The 27214-nt window shown below is 38.1% G+C and overlaps 3 protein-coding genes across 5 annotated transcripts in view; 1 reads left to right on the plus strand and 2 right to left on the minus strand.

Annotated features, from left to right (window-relative positions):
* The window catches only part of Dnc (phosphodiesterase dunce), a 296932-nt gene that overhangs the window by 186650 nt on the left and 83068 nt on the right, over window positions 1-27214 (minus strand). The gene's annotated exons all lie outside the window — the stretch shown is intronic.
* Window positions 6175-8742, minus strand: LOC139786024 (uncharacterized). Its single transcript, XM_071725190.1, has 2 exons — window positions 8710-8742; window positions 6175-8466 (listed from the first exon to the last, which is right to left on the minus strand). Exon 2 carries the CDS (start codon window positions 8389-8391, stop codon window positions 6214-6216), a length of 2178 nt encoding a protein of 725 aa, XP_071581291.1. The 5' UTR covers window positions 8392-8466; window positions 8710-8742; the 3' UTR covers window positions 6175-6213.
* On the plus strand, window positions 16688-18575 carry LOC139787224 (uncharacterized). The gene is made up of 2 exons (XM_071726300.1): window positions 16688-16718; window positions 17165-18575. Exons 1-2 carry the CDS (start codon window positions 16704-16706, stop codon window positions 18437-18439), a joined length of 1290 nt encoding a protein of 429 aa, XP_071582401.1. The 5' UTR covers window positions 16688-16703; the 3' UTR covers window positions 18440-18575.

Genomic DNA, 27214 nt, shown 5'->3' on the forward strand with positions numbered 1-27214 from the left:
TCCGCTGGAGAATTTAATGTGTCGTGACGGATTAAATGTCGCGCGAACATGTTAATCCGCTTGCGCTACGCGTTGACGATAATAATCACACATGCGATCAACTCGCAGCCGAACTTTGCACCGGCCGAATAAAAATAATAATGATTTTAATTATTTATCTCGCGAGAAATTCCATTATCGAGTAAAACATCATTCCTAATTAATATTTACATCGTGCAATTAATCGTACGACAGTGCCAAGATACATGCACATTTCTTTTTGTTTCCTCTTTGTAAAGCTCACTGATTACTCGCGACGTTTTACGCGATGCAGTTTTACTCCAAGATATAATAATTATGTATCACACTTCCGGAATATCGGGTTGATCGATGAATTCCGATTAAGCTTATATAAACAACATTTAAGTTTAATACTTATCGAAACAAAACTAGTTTAATAATAATCAAATTTTTGTTATATTATTCTAAACTTTCCTGATTTAATTTCTATCGTGTGCTTAAACTTCTTCCGCAAAGCGCTTTGGGAGACGGTTGTTTTAACGAGACCGACGACAGCTTTGAATTCCCAACGAAGACGTCGGCTACCTTGCGCGAAGAACTGTGAGAAAAGTTGATCGGACTTTTAAATAGACGTTGCCAACTAAAAGCCCGACTAGCATTAATTGAGCCAATTATCAAGGATTATTCTTTCGAGTGCCATGGTCGTGCCTAATAATTAGGTAAGAGGGAAGCGATAGCCTACGTTTGCATTATAATAAGCGTTTCCGAAATGCGCGAACGGCCCCACCCACGCGATTCCGTAATTTAAATTTTATCCCCCGTCATAGATTTCGGCCGGAATTGCGAGCCCGCGAATATTACGTAACGACTTTAACCAGTCTACGAGTTTCATAAATTATAGCGGCATTAAGCAGGAATAATTGCTCCGACCCGACCTTTCATTGGAGCGCCACGTATCGTTCGCTATTCTCTCAGACGTTGCACTCTCACATTACGTTGCATACCGCTACTGGGTTTATGTGGATTAAAAGAGAAGCAAGATATCCCGCACCATGAAACACGCCAGAGACGAATATGCGCGGTGATTCCGCTCTGCATTCATCATTCCCAAATTCTTTCTAACTTATGAAAGTAAAAGCAATGATTTTTATGAGTTTAGAATTTGTTTAAATGTATTCGAATTGTTCAACATTATTATTAAACGCGTATCTCGTAAATTTAATTTAAAAAAATTCGTCTGACAATTCAATCTCCCTATTTTGAGAAAGTTTTTATTCAATTAACGTATTCTGATATCAATTATACGTGTATTCGATTCAGAAATAAAACCTAGTAATGGGAAAGCACAATGTGCCGATTCATGAGTTTTGGTCGATAAAGAATATAGTTAACTTGTTCATTTTATTTTTTAACAAGCGGAAAATTTGCCTGCTCGATGGAGCAGAGGATCCGTCTGTAATTGAACAGTTTTCATCCAGATTAAACGAAAGCCCCTAAAACACTGCGCGTTTATTAGCCGATGCAACGGTGCGGATCAAACTTTATCCTTTTACATTCGATCAGTCGCGAATTAAAAAGGAGACTCTGAACAGAGCTCGGAATGCGAGGAGCGGTTGGTATTTGTCAGCGCGATTAGGAGGCGCATTTAGTATATGTAAAATTTTAAGCAGTGTTATTTAACTGCGGCCGCGAGGAGGTATTTTAGGACGGTGTCGTCGGTGAGGACGCTTCGGAGAGACTAAAATTGACGCACGCGACGAGAGTATTCCGAACGATTTGAAATAATCCGCTTTTCCTGGCGACGCACTAGTTCTGTCGCTTTGGAATTCCGTAAATATCGCGTATATAATGATCTCCGAAACGAACTGACAACCGACTCGACGAACTCCGGAACGAATGCGTATGCGTCCACATTACTCGCGCCTATTTCAAGGAAATATTTAACCCTGAAATAAAATTAGGGGCGAAAATTCACATCGGCCAAACTTTAAACAGCTGCTGCCAACGGTACGGCGCAGCGTTTTCTAAATCCTGTAAACACGCAATACAACCTACGATGTTAGCCGAAAGTCGTCGAAAGATATACGACATACGGCAAGATATCAACGTTATTCTTATTGAATCTAACGTCGCTCGCATGTCACCATTTCTGTCAGCAGCATGTCCAACTCCTTGTTCAGAAGCCCGAGAATATTACAATATCGACATGTCGCACTTTTAAAGCTGTCAAGAAATCTTAGGAATGTAACACGAAGCAAATGCACATTTTATGACAATCGCAAAGCACAATCAAACGTATTTTCGATGACATGTTGTATATTTCTTTCAGAACGATGCAAGTTGTAAAAATCATGCTAACAAATGCTAAACAAAAAAAATACTCTGGTTTGAAAAAATATTTAGGTAATAAAATTTTTAACAAAACGATAACAAACACTTTGTTTTTCTTTTATCAAAGAGATTTTTTCAGTTTTACTAATCTATTGACGTTCTAAAAATTAGCTAAATGCTTCGAAATTAATAAAGATATACGATTTTGTTGAATATAAAGTCCTTATAATATTTTCGTTCTCCAGATATTCAACTAACGATAAATTATACGTTATAATAATCCAGAAAGTGTTATTTATGATGATATCAAAAATAAATGCGCTAAAACTTATGCTCTCTTTTCTAAACTTTCTTACGCAAGAACGAAACTTTTAGCCAGTCAATGTCCTTATGAGTACCAGAAAGATGAATGAGAAATCGGGAAATCATGGGATTTTTATGACCAAATCGCTTCGATGGGAAAGTTTCGCCGACAGATTCGCAGAGAACTTTGTTAGTTTACGTATGGTGAAAAATCAGCCTCACTTTTCGCATAATTTATAACCACTTCGATTTCTGTCAAAACTTCACAACCTAGTTGGAATAACGAACAAATTATTGATCGGAAAAGAAATTTTCAGTAATCATTTCTTTCCCTTCTTAATTTGAGTCAGTTTCAGCAGGGAGTACAAACTCTCTCTTGTTAATTATATTAATTACTTATAATTCTATACATTATAAAAGATGACAATGTTGATTTCAACAATATCTATAATAAAATGTAGCTTAGGAATCTTTTTTAATGTATAAGGTATCACGTTTTTCATGAGTTTAGAATTATTTTTAAAACCATTCGAATTATGCAATATATTTATATTGCAAACTGCATTTTTTTTTTTAAATATTTAATGTTTGTCTGGCGACATCGCAAATTGCATTTAATGATGTCGAGATGAGTTTAAGTCAAAGAAAATTATGCATGAGAAAATGAACATTTCCGCGAAGAGGAGTTTCATACTTCTTTGACGGCGTTTTGGTTAGTAAAGCGTGAATATTTGGACGTGAATATCGGTGCTGGGTACTAGATGACATTTGCAGGCGTGAATTCTCCAACGTAAGAAAATCATAATATTTTACCATACATAATAAAAGCGTAGAAAAAATGTACAAGTATATACCACAAACAGATCAGCAACATTAAATATTCTTGAAGAGAATTATAATAGAATAAACATAATTCTTTTCAAAGAAATATTAGTTATTTCTCTCTCTAAAAAGAAAATTATAAATGGTATTTTATTACCTATAAAAATGATTTGTAAGGGATTTTTAAATTCATCTTTAGTCATAGTTTTGCAAAAAAGAGGAAAAATCAATATTGTATGTGTGAGATGCGTTTGTATGTACTCAATCAACGTTAATCAAACCAATCGCGAAACATATTGAATTTGCAGTTGTATTAATGCAAAAGATAGCAGATGGGAAAACGTTGGCAGTAACCTCTTGGCATCCCACTGAACCATGCGCTCGAGGGCAGACTATTTGGAAGACCGCCAACGACGCGTTTATTGCCGTAAAATTATCGTAAAAACGTGCGTGCATCAAGATATCGCGCCAGTTAGACGTCATAACATAGGGGTTCAATGATCCGTCAAAATAACACTTGTCTTGTGATTTTAAGTAACGGTACAAACGACAAAATACTATAAAAATATGCAGAGACAGAGTAAGAGAGTATCCTGGTGCAACGTCATGACACATTTACAATTATTTCACTGCGCATCGCAATAAAAGCTGTTACAAAATAACGAAACGATACGATGATGAAAATAACGACCGATATTAACATTAGCAAATTGAGTTTAGTGTTTATGGAACGCGAAATGGACAATGTCAAATAATATGGCGATACATTTGTGAAATGTGTTTTATCAAATTACTAATATTGTCCGATTGTTGTTAATGCATTATGGAATGGCGATGAAAATGAGAGAACGCGGAATAATGTTTTTTAATAATGCAGCCTTTCAGAGCGACAAACATTGCAATAAAAATGTATATAAAAACTGATCACAAATACAATTATTGATAACCTCCGTTGTGCAATTCGATAAAAAGCCGAGACTCCCATGATGAGTAGCTTTTATCGTACAAAACGTGAGGTAAACAGCAGACGCGTATCGTCGGTGAGACGCTTGAGTAATACCAAAAGAAATTCCTTCGATGTCAAGAGAGAAAAATATGAAACGCGATCGTGGCTTCACGCTGAGCGAGATAAATAGACGGCTGGACCGAGAGTGCACAAATGAAAGAAAAAAGAACACGTGTAAGGGAACGAGAGGCGGAGGAGCGGCGAGATGCAGAAGTAAGTATCCCAGAATTTGCAACATAATTTGCAAAAGCAACTTCGTAGTTTCCGTATTTTCGTTAATTACTGACGAACGCCGTTTTCCTTGAAAACATTCTCGTTCCTCAAATATGCCGAGAGATGTATCTTAAACTGGTTGCAACTTTCTATTAATTACGAAATTCAAACAAGACAGAAATATAAAATTATGTTGCTCAATATATTAATAAAGACCGAAAAGATTGTTCGTTAACGGTTCATTTAATTAGCCGGTTCATTTAATCTCATCCTTGAAATTAACGAACGTGAGCATAGCGAATCGTGTAAAGAGCGTCAGAAATTATTTATCAGTAATAACGGCTTAACATCTTAGTAAAATGTGCTTGGAGAGGCACCTCCGCAGGCACAAAAAACCGGTTTCCAGAGCACAAATTGTACGCCGCGGCGATTTCGTTCGTGACGTTCTGTCATCACTTATCACACACTTAGCCGCGCGTCACTGACACCGCGGAGATAACCAAATCCGTTTTAGCGACAAACCGCGCATAAAGACTTGAGGCTAAAACGTATTTACGTACAATTAGTACGACAATATCGTGCCACAATCATTTCACGGCTTGCACTTGAGTAACCGAGAATATCAGTTAAATATTGCCACGATAAGGAAACATTTTCAAAGAAGCTTTAACGATATCGTCGCTTTTCCTGATTCTATATTTCGCAAAAAATTTTTATCAAATATTTATACTTCAATAAAACCTTTCCGAATAATGTGATCGTTCTCGATAAAAACTATATATCGCATCTACTAAAACGTTGTATAAATTTACCGCTAATATATATTTGCTAGTCGTTCGCTGCTTGGATTTGTGACAGCAATATGTACAGCGCGTCTTACACTTTAAAACGCGCACGTGAAAGATAAAGAGACTACCCGATATGCATACAGAAAGCGTCTACCGTCCGCAAGAGAAAAATTCTGCGACAAACTTTGGCTCATCCCCATCGATCCTCTTCTCAGCGACTTCTCGTTTGTTTCCAAGACGCGGGGAATTGGCCGATCTCGATTCTTTTATATTTAGTAAGCCTGTATGAGATGTCTCTTCGACAACGATGATTTCCGTTTCCCATTTCGCAAACTTTTTCGTTATTTGTGACAGATTTCAGTCTGCAACGGTATAAAATTCGGAGAAATAAAATAAATATGTATCCTTAAATTTTCCATCTCAGACCGTTTCTTTCTTAATATTACGATGTGTCCAACTTGTACGATGTCCAATTTCTCGTGAACTCTCATATGGCGATCATATACATATATACATACATATAAATTCTGGAATTCGCGGAAATTCTGTCCTATGAGCGGTTCGTTGCCCGAGTCAAATTTAAACTTTCGTCGTTTCTCTCGAAAGTACTTAACTCCCGCGAGAACTCACTTCGCTTGAAGAGCTTCGACTTCGAGAAATTCTGGAGATGAGCTTATCGCGTCTTCGCTAAAGTGCCGCTTTCTCGAAACGCACGTTTAAGCGCACTCGTGCGCCGCACGGGTCACAGAGTCACGTTTCACAAAGGAAATCTTCCGGCGTGCTCCTCATACCGGGTATCATTTTCCCCACTCTCTGCCTGCCGGATTCGCGATATTCTCGCGCCTTTCTGACGACTCCCGCATTCGAAGTCGTAATTCGAATCGGTTGCTTTGGGTTTCCTGCGATCCTCGTCGTCGTCGTCGTCGCCGTCGAAGGAAGATAATCTTCTTCCGCGTACACGTGACGATTGACGTGGGAAACGGAAGTCCTGCCAGCACTCCAGCGCTTTTCGCCCGCAAACTGCTCGGTTAAACGCACGGGTTCCGCGATATCTCTTCGATATCCTGCATTATCTCTACTCAATAATGATGACGTCCCATGAAATTTCCTCGCGTCGAACGACGCGATCTGATAGCTCAATTTCGGTGCCGTCTTAACAGCGTACCTTGGAATCGCAAAATCCACGTCTGCAGTTCTCGGCGATTCCGATATTCCATCGGTGAGAACGATAGGAACGATAGTGATCTTGTCTTTTGTCCTCGGTAAATGGAGATATCGCGTTTTTCTGAATTCTGTCGTCGTCAGATCCGCTTTATCCCTCTTGAATTCGGAGAGTCTCGACAGATTTTCTGCAGCCGATCGAGAGTCAACTTTCTGAACACAAAAATCGCGCTTGCTCGCTACATTCGCAAGCGCATCTTGTTTAATAGCGTCGATGGAGCATATCTTTGCGGGAGACTCGATCTTCGTCATTTTTCTCGAAGAATCGGCGCGTACTTGTTGCACGAAAATGTTGGACACCTTAGCGGCGAGTAAGATGTTACTCAGAGACGTCGTTGTCGACGAAGTGGTCGTCAAACGTGGCTGCTGAATAGGACTAATGGCTCTGTTGGTGTAACGCTTTTCGACGGTGGTGCGAAACTCCGTATTCAGGCTGACAACACGAATCTGAGGAGCGCAAGCTGACGCAGATACTGCCCGTAGTATTTCACGATCGGGATCTACCTCAGGATCGATCGATTTTAATACGAGTGATGAGGAAATTTGATCGTCCTTGGCGAGGCGTTCGGTTTCGGGCAGCATGCTTTCGCGGTAATGGCTACTGGGACTGGCGAATTCCGTTTCAACGGCCATCGCATTTTGATTGCCCGAGGGAATCTCGGAATGCTCATTCGACCGTTTATTCGCTGTTCTTTTATCCACAGTGGACCAATTGTTATTGATCACTTCCACTATAGACACCGAAGACTTTCGTCTTCGAATTTCAAAAGAATTGTTGATAGATGTCCGCGAATCTTCCACAGTGTGGTTGAGATATCGATGCGAATTGTACTCCGTTCTGTTAAAAATATTTGCAGGATTTGTATTGACCGTTCCACGAGCGAGCCAATCGTCCCACGCAGAAGTAGCTCTCTCCATTACAGCATTAGACCTGTGATAGAGTTGAAAATTGCTATTGGAAACGCATCCGTCACGAGAGCGGTCATTTAGAACATTTTCTCCCCGAAACATATGGCTATTGGTCGTCGGGAAATAAGATACGCTACTTCTGACCCGACCAGAAGACCGTGGACCATCGAAGTTCTCGAGTATACGAGAGGGATCGCGAACGGCGGAACTTAACGCCTCCTGCCGACGACTCGAGCCATTCTCGTTTAACCAACTGGTACGAGAGCCTCTTGGAGTTGGTTTACCGACCACGGAGAAAGTCGAAGACGCCGAGGTCTTATCGACGAGAGCGGATCGATTCGCGATGCCGGTGTTGATCGCGGCTCGTCGCAGGTACGTGCGACCGCGGTCAGGCAAATAATCCGACGCGCTCGGCGACAGCGCGGATCGGACAAATGTGTCTAGCCGATTTAGACTACAGGAGATGTCAAGGTCGAAGCCCGTACTGCTGAGACCCAATGCCCGAGCCTTCCCGATGGTCTCGCTGTATTGGTACCGAAGCGGGCCCAATTCCTGGTCTATTTTCAGCAGCGTCTCTACGTCGGTGGACACTCGTTGCTGTCTTTTCGATTTTCCGAGGTCGCACGAGGAGGCGAGATGTTCGGAAAGATTTGGCGGGAAGTAGATCGACTTGATGGAGGCGCACGAATTTCTGGCGACGTCAACGAGGTCGTCGTCGTTTGTCACATTGGCAGCACCCTCGTGTCCCTCGTCGTTGACGAATGTCGGAATTGCATCACACCGTGGACCCCAATTCATTTTATGACGGTTATTTTTCGTTTCGTGAAGCGCCGCGAGCTCTTCTGACTTTCCGTCATTAATCACCGTCGTATCCTATAGAGAATAAAGCCTGTCGTAATCATGGGAAGGACGATCGATTTATCCTTCTCCTCTACAACTCTTTATATCTTATTTATTCTACCTTACGCGAACCATAAAATATTTTCGAGCGACAAAAATAAAAGATTATACAACTGATTAAATAAATCTTTACGACTACTTATAAATAGTTTTCTGTAAATTTCATTGCGATTAAGATAAAGCTACTTGAATCGTTGTAAAAGCCTATAAACGTACGCAAAGTATCGGCAGCGTCGTTCTCGGCGCGAGTCGTCTCGTCTCATATCGTTGACTATGAAAATTGGTCGTCACGCCAGTTAACGAGACCGTTGAAGGATAAGGAGAGATAAGCGGCGCCGACGCCATCCTCTTGATAATCATAGACATTTTCCGTTTACGCGCGGACGACGACGCGGACATTAGCGCGACGTCGGTTGTAAAATCCGTGGAAACGCCGCTCGGGATTTCGCTCTTCAGGATCGGTAGGGATTTCGACTGTGCCAAATTCTCAGACATCAAAATAAGACCATCGCGAACATACGTGAATTTCTGGGTTAACCTGTTTTCCATAGGTTCGTGCGATGGGTCGGAAATAACTCCTTCCTTTATCGCGGATACGTTTCCATCGAACGAGGCGCGTTTGCTTAAGGAAGCGCTTTTCTCCTTGAGGTAAGCGCAAAGCGATTCTTTCGCTTGTGCTCCGTGAATTCTGTGTCCGCTCCGTTTCGAAAGGACCATGCCTTCGCTAGACGTTTCATAATCTCCCTCTAAATAAAACGGGACGATTTGAACACCGTAAAATTATGAAAAATATCGTTTTTTTACGTTAAATGTAAAAAATATTTAAATTTAAAATAAACAAGAAAATTGGAAACACTACTATCGAACGAATTTTGTTAAAAAAAAAGAAAAGATAACAAATAAACTAATAACCGTTTAAAAAAGTAAAATATTTCATGAAAATCCTGTGCGGACTTATACAAAATATAATAGGAGATATAATATGTATAAAATGCAGTAAAAAAAAAAGATTTGTTTCTTCTTCCTAACTTTAATTAGAACTCAACGGAGCAATGATATATACAATTATCTTTTTTAAGAGCTCGAGGTAATTAACCTAATTCTAATTTTCTCAATTTTTTAATATTAACTTTGTCAAATACCGAAGAAAATACTAAGTATGGAACATTGCTGTGTTAATTATTTAGTTTCAAAGTAACGTTGGTATATTGCTCTCACAGATCCAATTTTAATATAGTTCTAAGATTAATGTCTCTCCTAAACCAACCGTCCGTATCGGATGCGCAAGTGGTCGCGGCGAAACTCGACACCGGCCGGACCGATCTTTCCGGTTCGTTCAGCTCGTCTCGTGTCACGTAGACGGGGAAAGGTGACGCAAACGGGACGGCGGATGCTTCAGCATGTCCCTGGCAATCTGTGCAACTGGCCTTCGTGTCGCGCGACATTGTCACCGAACGGGAGGTTAGCTACAAGCCGTCCTGCATCCCGGCGGACTCCGCCGTTTCGCGGACATGCAGCAATCGTCACTAACAGACAACGCAACGACACGATGCACCTCGGTGTTCACACCGCGCATAATTTCGCGAAACTGGAAGAGACGTGTCGACACGGCCGAAGTTGCCGAAGGAAGCTGAACGAGCAGACGTTGGCCCGTGACAAGCGAGATGACATGACATCGCTACGGTCGACGAGATGCGATACGACACTTACACAATTAGTGTCCCGGCATATCTCGAAAATCCTACCTCTGCATATTTTTATTCAATTTAAATCATTCATATACAACTTTCGTGTAACGTCAACATGATATATATCTGTCGTTTGCATACATTTGCATGTATTCACGATTTCGCGTTTATTCACATTTTCGATATATTCTTCATTTTCGTCACTACTATATTTCGCGATTTTACATCACGAATATAGAGATAGCTTTTGCTATCTCTATATCGGAAAATGGAGACGCGCCTTCATTGCGTTCTTCTTTTTCGCGAGAATCGCAAGTGTTGATTTCAGTACACAACTACACATACATTGTAAACTTTCACATATCTATGACAATATCAATCCAATGGATTTCAAATGGCAGGATCCTTTTTTGCAACGCATGGTTGCAAAAAAAGAGCCGGGTGCAACCAATAGTTCCTGAATTGTCCGAAGTAACGATATCAAACTGCAACAGTACACAAAAGCCGCGAGCGCTGCACTCGATACCGCGATTACACGTAACAAAATATACGGTAGATATTCTAACGATGAAGTTCGAAAATAGTTACAATAAACTCGCAATCAAAATGAAGAATACGCGAGCCTTCCGGATATGATGAGAATATCATTCTGCTTACTGAAATTGATCGCGCAACAACATTTATCCTTTCACCGCGAAATAAAATAATATTACCTATGTTCTAATATTGCAAAATATATTACAAGATACTACTCACACAAAAATGTTTAAAATTCTCGAAGGCTAAATCGCTAAATATAATTCACACGTATTATTTGAGGCATGAAAATTGAATTTAAGAAGGAAAGAAGTAAACAGTAAATAATTTTATCAGCAGGAGAAGGTCAACCATGGAATCAATAAATTTTTACCATGGATATAAAAGTTACGCATGACGTAAGAGAAGGACGAGAGAAAAGGACCGGCAGAGGAAAGAGACACGTTACATCCATGGGAAACTCAATATATAAGATAAAAGGGAGAGAGACGTTAAGTAACTATATAGTGATTACGTTCACGAAACATGAGCGAGCAAGTTTTGGCTGATAGCCCAACGTGCGCCGATACTCGGCGAAAGTAAAAGATCATCGTTTCGACACACGCCAACTTCGATCGCTGCATAAGCAGCGTTTCTCAAAAAGCAGAAGAAAATTTTCATAAAAGGCGCAACCTAATCGGTACACATACATATATATAGCAGAACTGGATATAATCGTATTGCGTAACGTATGCTAATTCGAGGCATTTCTAGCTGACTGTAATTTACATAATAATCAAAGATCACCCGATTCTCGAGCCGGTTAAATAATTAGTGGATAAATTATATCCGCAGATGGGAGATGCTATTATTACATAATTTACACCGCGACTAAACCGGAAATTCCTGTGACGTGTTCGGTATTTAAGACATTTAAAGTTAATTTCGAGTTATATTCGCGGTGTCTTTTACAGCCTCGCGTATAATACCTTTGACTTTATTCAGAAAAAACAAGTCCTGCAACTCCTGGGTTTCATAACTTTTATATCTGCCTTTCTACGTTTGCGCTATAGCGAATTTAGCGATCCTCCCAAGTTGCGACACACTCTACTAGACTTGTAAATATCCTATTTCTCGCTGATGATGATGATGCGGATTCACGATCACCGAGTTTCTGAAGTTTCGACGATATTCGCGTCGTATATTTCCTGCAAATCGCGACCACATTTTCAACATCATATTTCTCATATAAATCGAAAAAATCCGTTGTACCTAGAAGATGCTGTGCATTTTGCACCGCGTTAGATCCTACAATCCGTTTTCTCACATGATGTAGTACATGTGCCATATATCGTATTAGCTTCGCACCGGTATATACAGAATATCTTATTTGGCGTAAAAGCCAGCTTGTTTTTCTAAAGGACTTCTTTATGAAACGTAGAAATGTCAACTCTTCTTAAGTCTATTGGATATAATTTACTGTAGCGCGAGACATAGGAGACATCACGGTGACATAGGACATAGGACAATATTTGCAGAGCAAAATTTAAAAGTCATTTTAAAAAATAGCGTGAAAAAACTAGTATACAAAATATTATAACATTTTTACTGGAATACTATGACAATTTACTCTCATGCCATTATTAATCGTGCCTTTTCGATAACTACCAACTGAGCGATAAAGCGAACGACGAACTCGTCGCATGATTTCACGAAGATTTATTTGCGTAATTCATACCATGAACTTCGAACGTAACATCGTAACAGAAACCGCTTACAGTTGCAATTTCGAAATGACTCATTACACTTCTCTGAAGAAAGAGGTGAACGATACGAGGTAACAAACCGGCTCAGTTGCATCCGTTAGGTAACACCTACCTTCCAATCTTTTTACTTTTGAATACGCGGGAGCGGAACAGAAAGATCGAGCTTGCACAGTGACACAACCGGTAGACTCCCGTCAATCTTTTCTGCGAGAGATGGTATTTTTCTGCTTCCCGTTTTCCTCGAGGAAACGTTTGCCTCTTTCTTCGATGGAATTTCTCTTTATTGTAAAGCGACCGTCGCGACAGATTTACGATAATCGCTCGTGCAATTCAGTGCACTTGTAACGTATAAAAAATAAATTCGTGTTAAGGTTCATGTCATCAAATAAATATAATACGTGTGTAAAATCGAAATAACCTTTTTTAGTGACAGCTTTTCAAAATCAACCAGAAGAAAGAAAGAAAAAGCAGTCAATTATTTATATACAAAGAAAAAGTTAAAGAAAAATGAATAATAACTCCGAACTGTCTTCTTTACTTTATGTGGATTATGTCGATTTATCATTACTCTATTCGCGTAACGTTTTTAAATTTACAGAATATCACACCCTTGAGAATGATCTGCACCGTTCAATCTTCTACGTGCGCGATCGAGAATACGGTGGAGAATCACGACTATGGGTCTCCTGTGATATTCAAGCACCGCCATTTTACGCGATCGATCGATCGCGGACGAATTATTCGTCTCGCGATTCAACGAGAGTGCGTGAATCGAATACTATCGCTCTTGCCGGCGTTGTAACGCGCAGTCGTAATGCCGAAACTTGTTCAATTATGATTGTTAATCAAAATGGCCAGCGGCGAGAAATTTTCATATTCATGAGCATCGACTATTACGTTGTACACCTATTGTTAATGCATCCACGATTCCGTTCGATCGACTGATGCTAAAAGAGTGATTCAACCCCTTTCAACCCTACAACGTCATGTCTGTTTCCTGCATTTCAATCTTCGTGCAAAAAATTAGCAAGCAATACATGAATAACTTTTTATTCAATTAAAAACGAGTAGAGACTAATGTCTAGCTAGTGTAAACGTATAATATCTATTATGCATATTAGATATTGTAAACTAGATATTGTAAATTATGTATATTAGAATTGTAACTTATTCAATATTTTATATTCGAGAATGTTTTAAGTATGTACATGTGAATAGCAAATACGAGAAGTACAGCAAGATAGATAAAATCACGGCATTAACAATAAGTCATGCATATTTGCATTTTTTTTTAAATATAATGCTGCCAATTAGTGTGTTAAAATGAATAATAGTGTCTTTACACATGTGATTGCATTTTCAAGCAGTCACCTGTGTCACCATATCTAAAACGCGAATAGAAAAGACTAGCCTCAAATAACGTATCATAAATATAATTCCAACAATTTCTTATTGACGGTTAAAATAATTAATAACGCTCAATACACAAACTTCGATTTATTCTTTCAATTTACTTTAGTATACTAAAGTAACTTAAATGTATTGTAAATATCGTCCGACCTGACTGCAAGATATTTCTTTCTTCTTAATTATTTATATAAAACCGTCATCTCTTTCAAAAGTTATCGTTGTAATTCAATTATTGCTAATGGTTCGCAGCCATGTTGCTCAAAGCAGCAGGGTTTATACTTAATGGAAGAAATTATTATTTTCCCCGGAATAAATTATTAAAAGTCTTTTGACGAAAGTAATACCTTATAAGTACCTCGCTTTCGCTACTCTTAGATAACGAGCTTACTTAAGACAATCGAGACTACCGAGATAAAATGAAAGAGCAATAACCCGCTACCAGCAAAATCGATTGAGCTATTGACGATCGGTCGGTGTCATAAACTTCGCCGGGATTCCCGTAGGAAATCAGGGGGCGATTCGGGAGAGGAAACAGCACAGGAATAGGACGCCCCTATTTTATCGTCCTCATATTTTTCCGTAGTAACACGTTTCTCTTCTTTTCGTCTCCCACCTTGCGGTTTGCAGCATCCAAAGTAGGCTACGTGGAAATTTTATAGCCGCGCGAAGAGGAGGGGATTATCCGTACGAAAGTGCTCAAATCGGAATAATATTTCGTTGCCGCTACTCGCGGAATATCGTTATTTCTTTGCAATTTCTCAAACTACAAACTAATCGCGATCAGTATTGATGTGATTCTAATAAAAAATTAATGAGGAGAATTAATGCGCTATTCACATCGCGCCAAGTAACAATAAAAAAACGAAAAAAAAATTTGTTAATGCGGCAAACATCATTAGCATTAACAGTTCGTTTATTTACAACCAAGTCAAGTGATATATCGTTTTCTCGATAAATTAAAATTAATTCGCCCTCGTGTTAAACCAGTATTTTATTTCGACACAGCCTAGACACAGCCGATCCCTAAGCTGGCATTTTTGCTTCGTCGTCTGCACTCAGCGTACGGAAAAAATAAAATATCTTCGTCGGGCGAGGTCTCGGATGTCTTTAATTGTTTCCTTTTACGGAATGCCACGCGCGAGCAAAAACGATCCGCAAATGTCGAATATTCCTGTTCGTCTTTCGTGCAAACGTGGCGAGCCCCGCGCTTGATGGCCCGCGTTCCGATACAATTTACATTTGCGGCACACCCGTCGTATACAATTTAAATAAAGCACATCTTCGCGGAAATGCGCATCATAAATATAAAGCACTTTCTGAAAATCGGCACGTTGCATGCGGCAAGACATGCATCTTCGTCGAGACAATTCTTAAGATGAAAATCCACACGGTTACGGAACTTCGAGCTGCAAATTATTCCGCGAAGTGTAGATTTATGTCGTGCTATGGAACGGAAATGGCTTATACCGAATTGTGCAATATGAGAAAATACCGTGAGTGACTTTTAAAAACAGCTAGCTATTTCGCAACCGTTTTGCAAAATAGAAATGCAGTCGCGTCGATCTCTGTCAAGTGAAAATTAGACATCGTAAATTTTTATTCGCCAATGCGAGCTACGCGAAATGTGAAAAACAACCAGCGGAAACTATATTAATTCCTCTTTAAAGGGTAACTCGATTTTTGCCTATGATATTTTCCATCCGTCGTCGCAACATGATAATAAACGCTTGCCCACTTGCAGACTACAGCATCAATAAATATTTTAGAAAGACTCCGACAACATGTTCTCCGAGTTCCGGTTGCATGCTGAGAATCGAGTAATTTATATTCCGTCGAATCGTAAAATAATCATTATTAAAATGGATAATATCTTGAATTTGTCACGTGTCGGCACAATATACATATACATGCCGACTTTGTGACGAAAATAATTTAAAAAGAAATGGTTAGGACCTCGAAAATATGTAAATCAGGTGTCGTTTTTATATATATGTAAAACGTTATAAAATTTTGAAATTGGTAAAAAAAACCACCACTTCACACAATATACTATTTAATCGTAATTTAAGTAAAACATAATTCAAGTTATTAATTTAATTATTTAAAAAACAATTCTCTCTATAAACAATGACGAGATTAAAAAATAATAGAAACTGTTCTCCTCTTTTAAATCAAAATTCTTTTAGAATCTTAAATAAAATGTTTTAAATCCAATTCTTAAAATGAGAAATATTGAATTATGCTTAATACAATTAGGACTGCTATCATTTCATGATATAAAAAATCTACAAAGAAGGAAAAGAGATGATCATCAATACCATTATTGTGTAACATGTGTGTATCCATTCAAAAAATTGTAAAAAAAAATTGTTCCAAACTCTTTTGCTGCAGATCAGTCGTTACGTTACCGCATCGATTGATCCTGATTTTGGGCACTTGCCGCGAGCGACGTATCGCGCAACGGACTGGTAAAAGTTAGCCCTTTGCAAAAAGAAATTAAACGAGGAAGCGGATTGGCGTTATACCGATATACACGCCGGTGTAGACAATTACGCACGTAACAGCCGCGTAATAATGCGGAATCGGACCCGTTTCGAGAGCAAGTTTGCCACGGCTCTGGCCGTTACGTCAGATCGGAGAATCGGATGGACCAACCGACCGACCAGTCGCAGAAAAAATAATCGGGAGGTGCGCGGATCGCGGAGCAGGGCGTGTTCCTTGTCGTTTCAGTGAAAGTAATCGCATACATCGCGAACCGAGCATTTTGTATAAAAACGCCGACTGACCGGGCTGATGGCACACTCGATCCAAAACTACCACAAGATACACAATGAGGTGCTTCGCGGTAAGTGGAAGGAATTTCTTATGCATACGCGCAGACCGGTGCATAACGGCGATTATTCACTATCTCCTCTTTAATAATATCTTCAATCGTTATTTAATTGTTTCAGAATCGCTAAAGAGCTTTATCCTTATAAATGAAATTGTTCAGTCATTACATTAAAATTATACCCTTAATATGCATATACTTTAAAAGAGCTATATATAGCTATATATATATATATATATTAGATTACGTAATTATATTACATATTAATTAATCAACAGAATTAACATGTAATAATTATATGTAAATTAAATTAAACTAAATTAATAATTAAATTTAACAACAATGTAAAGTCTGTTAAATTTAAATTTTCAATTCGGATGCCACCCTTGATTTCAAACAGTGTTTTAAAATAATACTTTCAGAGTTGTATTAATGTATTATTTTTTCTCAAAAATGTGCAGATTGTGCTGTTGGCAACCGCCGTGTTGGCGGCTCAGAAGAAGGAAGACCCGAAGATCAAACATGACAAACGGAGTCTGGGTCACGAACTCGGCTACGGATACGGTCTAGGCGGTATCTCAAGCTACGGTTTAGGCAGTGGTATCTCAGGCTACGGTTTAGGCAGTGGTATCTCGAGCTATGGTTTAGGCAGTGGTATCTCGGGCTACGGTTTAGGCAATGGTATCTCGAGCTACGGTCTAAACGGTATCTCAAGCTACGGTTTAGGCAGTGGTATCTCGAGCTACGGTCTAAACGGTATCCCAAGCTACGCCAGCTACGGTTTAGGCAGTGGTATCTCGAACTACGGCCTAGGTCTCGGAGGATACTCGACTGGACTCGGCACGAAGATAATCGGGTCGGGACTCTCAGGTAACAGCCTGGCTTCTGCCTACGGTTCCGGACTGGGATACGCAGGTTCTTATGGAAATTACCTCGATCATCCCGTCATCTACGGTGGTCATGCCAGCGCACTCAGCGGACTCGGTGGCGTTAGCGTGTTGCCGCACGCCAAAGCCGAGCGCATCACCGGCCTCACCGTACACCGCGAGGTCCAAGTGCCGGTCCCGGTGCCGCAGCCAGTCCCCGTCGAAGTCACCAAGCACGTACCCGTCCCACACCCCGTGCCCGTCAAAGTAGATCGTCCCTATCCCGTTCCAGTAGCGCAACCAGTACCCGTTCCAGTCACTCGTCACGTGCCCGTAAAGGTCGACCGTCCCTATCCGGTCCCGGTGGCACATCCCGTCGAGGTACGCGTGCCGCAACCGGTGGCAGTTCCGGTAGCACACCCGGTACCCGTCCCATACTCTGTCACGAGACATGTGCCGGTCGGCGTCGTGCCATCGACCTACGGTGTCGGCGTCATACCGTCGAATGTTGGCATCACATCTGGAATCGCGTCCGGACACGAATACGTCGGTCTAGGATCCAGCAGTCTGGGATACCCCATCTCGGGTGCGGCTCTGGGTAGCGGATATGGCTCCGGTTTTAGCAGCGGCCACTTGGTGGACGGCGGCCTCATCTCAAGTGGCGTCAGCCACGGTATTTCTAGCGTTGGAAGCGGTGCGGAACATCTTGCTCTCAGCAGCGGCTTGGAACACGTTGGAATCAGCAACTATGGACCGGCTCTGGGACACAGCGGCACGTACATAACGTCCCACGGCACTGGCGGATACATCGATGGCGGATACAATGGATACAATGGATACATACATTCGGCACCGTTGAAGAAGTGGTAAACTCTCAAGCTAACAACTCGATTGGACGTGTGTCTTTTAAGGCGCTTCTCTCGAGCATAATTCACGGATCCGAACGTGCAAAATACCAATCGTGTTATGTACGCGTTGTCGAATAAATTTATATTTTTCTACCGTACCTCACAAAATCGTTATTTAACTGTATATTATGTTAATTACGGTTATGCGATTATACCACGGCTCTCTTTCACTTTGAGATAATCATTCAGATCCTTAATATTCTCTAATGTTTTACATCTTTTTGTTAAATAATTATGATTACCAGAGATCTGAACAATTATCTCTCTTACACTACAATTTCTCTTATCTTTTAATATGTCAACATAATTGTTTCAATGTATAATTGTTTTATAGTATTTTCTAAAACAAATTCTCCGGTATTTCTCTAGTCGCAATAATTTAAATATGCCCTTTGTAAACCTTATCGAAAATAAAATAAAGAAAAGTTAAAAGAAAAAAGAGTACCTACTTCAGAAATTTCCTGTGTAATAAAATAAGAAAAGGAAGAATTAACGTAAAACCTAAGAATAGAATTGTGTAACAACATGAGATGCGAGACCGAAGTCCGAACGATATTAAAATTTTCAAGGAGCTGCATATCAAAAGCGCAATATCACTCGTGATGTTTTTGTCCGAATGCCTATAAAATATTTTTAGAGAAATCTTTTTTATATATGCCTTTATCTTCGTGTTCGTCAAACATAAAATTACAAACATTCGTAGAAAATTGCCTAAGTTGTAAATTTCACCGAAAGCGAAGCATTAAATGAAAAGGTTGGGAATACATATGTCACCCATCCCCCCTTAAAATGAAGGTGTCTCTGCAAGCACATGGCACATACGACGAAATCGATGCAATTGACTATAGCAGCATTTGGCAAGGTGGGAGGAATGACGTCACAAAGTATCTTCACGTTACACGATGCTTGCAAGCTTGACACAAATCAGGGCTTTGTAAATAAACAAAGCGCAAATTGATTTCTTTAGTCAGAGCAAGGAGAATCGAATAAAAAACTTGGTTTTAATAGACAAAATATTCCAATTATCTTTACACTTTTTAATTTTTCTACTAATTGAAGCACAACCTTATTCGTAGGAAGAAAACATATTTTACTTACACATTACAGAGAGAGACTTTACCAATAATAATAATTTCTTTTTATTACTTATCAAAGTTAATTGTGAGAATTTTACTTTATAAATTCACAATCTATTTTACGTATCAAACAATATGTACATGCATTACGTAAAAAATCTATATGCATTATTTTATCGACATTAGAGAATTTTATTTTTTCATTATTTTTAGTTTCAAAATTTAAAAAATTACATTGAATTTATTAAATCTAAATTAATATTAAATTCTTAATACATATAGATAAGTATATAAAAATATAATTTTTTCCATACTGTTAAAAAAATTATGATAGTGTATATATATATCTACATATATGTTTTTTTATGAAAGTTTTATGAAAGTAAAATGAAATTATATGTAATAATATAAATTTAAAAAAAAACATGTAGATATGTACACTATCATAATTTTTTTAACAGTAAGGAAAAAATTATATTTTTAATATTTTTATATTGTTATATGTATTAAGAATTTAATATTAATTTATATTTAATAAATTCAATGTAATTATTTTAATTTTAAAACTAAAAATAATGAAAAAATAAAATTCTCTAATGTCGATAAACTAATGCATATAGATTTTTTACGTAATGTATGTACATATTGTTTGATATACGTATATAGATTGTAAACTTATAAAGTAAAATTCTCACAATTAACTTTGATAAGTAATAAAAAAAAATTATTATTATTGGTAAAGTCTCTCTCTGTAATGTGTAATAAGTAAAATATCTATTCTTCCTACGAATGATAACATTTGATAAGCTATCATAAATAATGTTTTCGTATAAGATATGATGGTTTCGTACAAGACAGGCGGTGGTACACAAGAAATGGACATTACCGTTTGAAGCTTTCAACAAGATTTCTGGTTTGCTTCCATTATACCTTATGTTAATTATTATCCTTTTTACAAGCAATATTAGCGGTATACGAAGGTTTATATTTCAAATAGTAAATATTCTCTTATTAACCGTTGTGACTGTAGATGAAAACTGAAAATACAGTAAAATTCCTCGAACGACTATAATAATTTAACATAAAACGCGAATATTTTCTAGAATAATATTTATATTATAATATTTATAAAGCATTTGACTTAAATATTATTCTAGAAAATATTCGCGTTTTATGTCAAGTTATTATATATTATAGTCGTTCGAGGAATTTCACTGTATTTCCCGTTTTCATCTACAATCACAACAGTTGATAAGAGAATGTAACCGTCGATATTACGCACTATCATTCAGATGTCTACCGTACCGACATAATATTGTTGATAAGATGAACAGGGATCCCTCTTATCAACAACAAAACTCAGCTATGCAATAAACATCCTTACTATTATGTAAAGGGGAAAAGTTTGTTTGTTCCATTGTTCAGGGTAATCTTAGAAACTATTTCAGAATCGATTTCAAAAATTTTTACACTGGTGGATAGCTTATATTTTCCCGAGTAACATAGGCTATGTGCCACTGTGCTACAACCCAATTTAAAAAAATTTAAAAAGCTTACAAAGTAAGCTTTAAGAATTTACAATAAAAAATGGGGATTCAAATTGTAATAGCACAAATAAAGTTGTTAAAAAAAAAAGACGCCTGGGCGAAGCCCCGGGTAACCAGCTAGTTATGAATAAAATAGAAATCATTATGACTTACAGTACGACGAACCGTATTTGGAATGCAATTGAATAACTCCAAACTTACCTGAAACAATCAAAAAATCAATGCTGTTTATAACATTTTTCAAATAACAATTTCTTTAAAAATAAATAGTTATATCAGAAGTTATATTAAAGGAAACATTTGCGACTACGTCATCTTCAAATATATAAATAGATAAGATTCTTCACTTAACTGGTAACCATATTTTACTTTAATTAACGCAATTTTTCTAATTCTCTAATAGAAAGTATTACTACACATATCGAGGAAATGGAGCAAAAATATAGAATGACTTCTGTGTATTATAGCATACGTTATATTGTAAATATTAACAAACCTCTCTGTTTCTGACAATAAAATTAACTACTATATATGAAAAACAAGCATGCAATATATTGACAGATCATCACTCTAATTTATTGCACTTTGCGGCCCGATTTACGTCTTGTTGCACATATTGATTCAGCTGATTCATTTCGCAGGGTTCGATCGAATAAATAGTCGGTTTTGCCCGTTCGTACAAAATTGCGTACAAAGCGGTAGTTTTTCCGTCTATAGCGAAATGAATCGTCGAGTAAAAAAAAACGCGTTCTCGGTCGCTAACTATGAAAAAAAATATTTTTTCTACATCCTATGTTTTAAAACAATTTTGTGCAACGAACGAAAAATATTACTGCGAAATATTTCCATTACAATACATCGTTTTCATTTGCGTCAATGTATATTGAGTACATTGTTTCGTTGCAAATCTTCCTTCTTTTAGCACAATTATCCCAAAAAGAGTAAAAAAAACTTTTTAATTCGTTATTTTATTTAGTTATTATTTTATTTAGTTACGCATTTATGTTTTAATTTCCGCTCCAAAAATATTGTATTATTGACAAAAACGTATCGTTTTGTCGAGATTACACAAATGCATTTATGCCGTGCTGTGATTCACTTTGAAGTCTGTGCAAACCGTATTATTTAGTTTCAGGGATCAAAGCCACGCGATTTCACTTGCGTCAACATAATGCACGCGCGATTTTCGTATAACAACGCGAACCTAACTTCCGTGCAGGAATGATTTTACGCGTAAACATTACTTTTCCTGTTCAAATATAAAGCAGCACGTGCAATGCAGGAAGAGATAATATTAATATCACAGGATAAAATAATTAGACATAACTAAATCTTCTTATATTTGTCAAGTGTCATCTAAAATTTTTTTGTTAAAAGTAGAATTAAAATGTAAATATATTACCCCATTTTATCAAATTTTGCGTCAATAGTTTAAAATATATATTTTCTACCGCATTTTTTTCTGACAAAAACATATCGTTTATTTTTATACTTGTAATCACTTGCCGTCAATTATTATGTTACTTAATATTAGTGATAAGTTAGTAATTAGCGTCAAGAAAATGATACTAAGTTCTTAAATATCCCCGTGGGATCCTCATTGAAACGCCCTGAGAGATAGATCTAGGTCAGATATATTGACACTATCACGTCGTATCATAGCTTGTGTGCACAAGAGTAATCCCGAGGGATCGTTTCGCATCTTGTAACATCCCTTTCGACCCTCCGCGAGATACTTCATTATGATTACGGTCAGCTAAATCAGCAGAAACGCGAGTGTCGCTTCGGATGATTAATTAATTGCGAAAATAATTGACGGTATTCTTCCTAATTCAATAATTGTCATGGAAATGAAGCTATAGCTGGCTCATTTTCGATTATGAACGCACCCAGTGACTATATAGACATGTACCAATTTGACCTATTGATCGAAATTACCTATTGTGACAATATTAACTGTCTTGATCACCTAATGTGTGTCCTCGATGACAATATCTTATAAGCTCGATGATTATCAGGTTATCCCTTTAAGTACTAAAACCATAATCTGGATGCACTATTAAAATCTGATCTCGACGTCTTATATATCTGACTAGGTATCGAAGGCAAAGTCGCAAAAATCGACATATAAGGGATAACGAGTAAAAGCGTCTTTGGCAAGTTCTGTAAAACAGCTTAAGGCGTCACCGAGTACCTATCAACTTTTACGTATATTATTTAAAGTTGGAGCGTGCAAACGTTACACGCTTTCTTTATACAAATACCATCGCGTGCTCTCAACGCAATAAGAATTCTCGAAATTCCTGCCAACCGTCTTCGCTTACCGAGGATTCCAGAATGCCACGAGTAACTTTAAAATAACTTTGCTCTCGCTACTTATCGACAGTGCTTTCAAATTAGCGGGCCGTCTATCGATATTCGCTGACGTTTCGAGACCGAATGGTGAAGGACTTCGTCGATTTCGCGAGAAATTCGCTTCCGGCGAATAATTTAAGACGAGAGTATATGCTGTACGTATGCTATGTGTAACACTCTGCGGCAAGTGTTGTGTAAATATATTCGAGAACCAACAAATTTTGGAAAAGTTTAAATAAGAATTTCGGAGCACTGTCAACTTTTTTAGGAGGAACTTTTAACAATTCTAAGTTAAAAAGAGAAATTAATTCTCATTAATTTGTTAAATTTACGGCAAGTTAAATTTAATTAAAAAGTTTATCTTCTCGGAAAATATATGCAAGCAATATTCTAAATTTCTATTACAAATTTTACGTATAAATCTTGATCAAAGTAACGTGATTACATCTACATATTAAAGTGTACGCGTGCCTCCCGGAGTTAACAGAAATGCACAATATGTGTGCGTGATGCGAAAATTGAAAACCAGTGATTCAGCTAATTCTATAGAGAAATGAGAGAGCTATAACTTCGACAAATTACGACTCGAACATTACGAAACCGGTTACGGAAATTGGCTCGTAAACAACCTCTCAAGAGGTGAGTGGTACCTTACTCGGACGTTCTCGAAACTTATGCAACCATATACTTATCTTTACGGTTTGCAAATGGAGCAATTAGAATTTGCCTTATCCATTCTATTACAACTTCGCAGATCCTAAGAACATTATGCGACGGTACCATTATCACGACCAGTTCGCCGTTAAGATCTCGCCACACCCTCGTCTTCAATTGTAAATTTATTCAAGAGCCTAGATAGTCTTGATCGGTCACGCTCAACCTATCAGCCTGAACAAACAACTATCCGCCATCGAATCTTCGTGGACAATAACAAACCTTTCAACCTGTTGGATCGACCGTGAATTAATTGAATTGGACATTCACGATTACTTTCACAGGCACGTAAAAAAAAAATCAAAGCACAATGCAAGCAAAAGGATGGTTTTGAAAAATTACGTTCTTCATCTGCGCTTAAAAAAAAAGATAGAAAAAGGAGGACACAGGAAACCACATCATTTTTTAAACTCTCAGCGTAACATATGGCGAGAAAATGCTACGCCGTTATTCGCCATTAGTCGTGACCTCGAAATTATCATCATGCATGTTCTATTTTGGCGCCCATAATATGCATCTCGCGCGAAACTCGACACTCCAAGATGTCGCTGAATAACCCGTGAAATCGCGAGGCGAGTCATCTCAACCATGCTTCTTTGTTCCGCCGTGTAAACTGCAAACGAACTGCCAGTAAAGCTACCCTTCGAGCGCCACTTAAATTACGGGATTTTCCACGGGTACAAAGGCACCAGCTAGGAGCGACGTGTCCGGCATTATCACGGAATCTGGGAGACAATGCTACTGCTGGGTGTAGCGACCGCACGGCTTGGCGCGGCGCATAATAATTTTCACTTTACTTACGAGAAATAGCCGCGACAATTATCCAAGCATGCTCCGACAAGACTGTCGGTCGTAATTTTACGACTGACTCCAACAATTTTCCTCGTGATGAAACTTCCCCGGAGAAAACCTCCGCACGAATTCCCCCATGGACACTTTGCAATTCGCGAGAGATATCGTGTCATCCGATAAAATAATTGATAAAAGATGATAAAAAGAAGAAGGCAAAATAATTGAGAAGAGCACTCTTATCTTTTTTTCACATCAATACTACTGCGGACGCTTTCATATTATCGGAAAATAAACTGATACTCGAGAAAATATGAATAAATGACTTTTTTTAATGCTAATTAGAGATAATTGACAGACAAGTGAAGTATCATTGATACAATTTATTAAATCAAATTTTTATCTCGTAAAAATTAATACCTGAATTATATAAAGTTTTATATAATATATATAAAAAAAGAGCTTAAAAATTACTTGTGTGCAAAAATGGAAAACACTATTATAATTGTAATTACCTAATTAAAATTAATATAACATTTCTCTCAACATTAATATCTTTCTTACGTGTCAGTATATAGTGTCAAAGCCATGTTCAGCACGTTTCATTTATTTATTATTGTATAAAATTATTATATCACGTAAGTCAATTACCTTGGGCGTATTGAAACTTTAGCGATGATAAATCACCCAACGTCTTGCACAAAATGTCTGGATTGAATGCTGCATAACAACAATCGAACATAACTATAAGCCACCAACGTTACAGGATTATCTAAATGTCTACCTAACGTGCGAGGCTGATATGAATTTATCGCATGACGTATCACAGAGCAGCAACGGGTAGTGTATATGCGTTCATCAAGACAAGAGGGTGGTATACGCTTATATATCCTCGCTTCTAACAACGTGCACATGTAGGTATCGTATGAAACTACGGTACTAGTAGATACCATTACACGGTGAAGAGAAACTAAACTAAAGAGAAAGTTCAATATTTCGTAGAAAACACGGCGAAGGTACGTGATTCAGCAAGTCCTTCATTTAACTTCGAAACTTTTGCATCTTGTAACTCGCGTTAACAACACGGGAAATGCAATTCTACTTCTTGCTGTCTGCCTCTCTGATGGCTAGAAAAAGACTAGAAAAAGTAGTCACCCTCGCGAGAGAACAACGAAAAATCAATACGGTGAAGACAACTTTTTTCCGTTCTTTTTGATAGCTCATAAAATGTTCAGCGAAACGAAGCTGAAGTGCACCGCTTCGTGCTTAACCGTAAGAGCCGAGAGTTGGACATGGTACACGGTGTATGTAAGTTTTTCGCTGGGAACTAACCATCCCATGTGTACGATGGCCGTTTTCTATCACCTACGGCTGATGAACTCTGAAAGACTATTTTCCTCGAGTGACAAGACGTACTATCGCGTGGGAGATTGAACGTAACTTTGTCAATATCGATGAGTCTATGAGTGTCGTCCCGCATAAGTGTGCGTAGTTCTATATATATGCGTGATGCACACAGCCGCGAGCGTCATCAACAAGATTATTATTTTCTTGAGTTTACCACCGTTACTTGCTACAAAAGCTTCTATGAATACAGGGTCTCCTGTGGATGCAGGCAGTATGTCGTTGGCGAGTGCGTTCACGAGAAAGGCAAAGAACCCCATTAAGGTAATCAACAGAGTGATGTGGTACTACCGACCAAATAAGGCATCACAAAGTTCAAAACGTTTCTGAAATACTGTACTTCTTCCTACCTTGTGTGAGAATAAATAATAACTTGAATAAATATAAACTTGATGTAAAAGAACATCGCATTTATATCGTGTTTTTATCTAGAAAAATAATTTTATTAAAATTTTATCGAAATACTAACAGCATGACAGTCCTGGAACGGATTTATGTTTTCCTTCTTTAAAAAAAGTCAATTATTTATTCGGACACTGAAGATTAATTAAAAGATTGTCAGTATTTCGAGAATGTAATTTAAAAGTAAATATTCCATCGCAGGAATATTTCAATAGATACGTTGATGTCTCGGTGTATGTAATGGGAATAAATACAACGCTAACATAAATCCCACACGTTATGTTCATAATCGTATAACATATGACGTGACTTAATTAAAGTAACTGTCGTGCCATGAATGCATTTATCGACGCTGCGCTATCCGATGAGAGTCAACAATGGCATGCAGCCGTTCACTTAAAGCGATTTCAATAATAATACACGCGTCATATACAAACGCGTAAGTATAAC

Source organism: Temnothorax nylanderi, unplaced genomic scaffold, assembly GCF_030848795.1.
Source record: "Temnothorax nylanderi isolate EJ_2023f unplaced genomic scaffold, tnyl_v1.0 TNYL_tig0009_pilon, whole genome shotgun sequence".
NCBI lineage: Eukaryota > Metazoa > Arthropoda > Insecta > Hymenoptera > Formicidae > Temnothorax > Temnothorax nylanderi.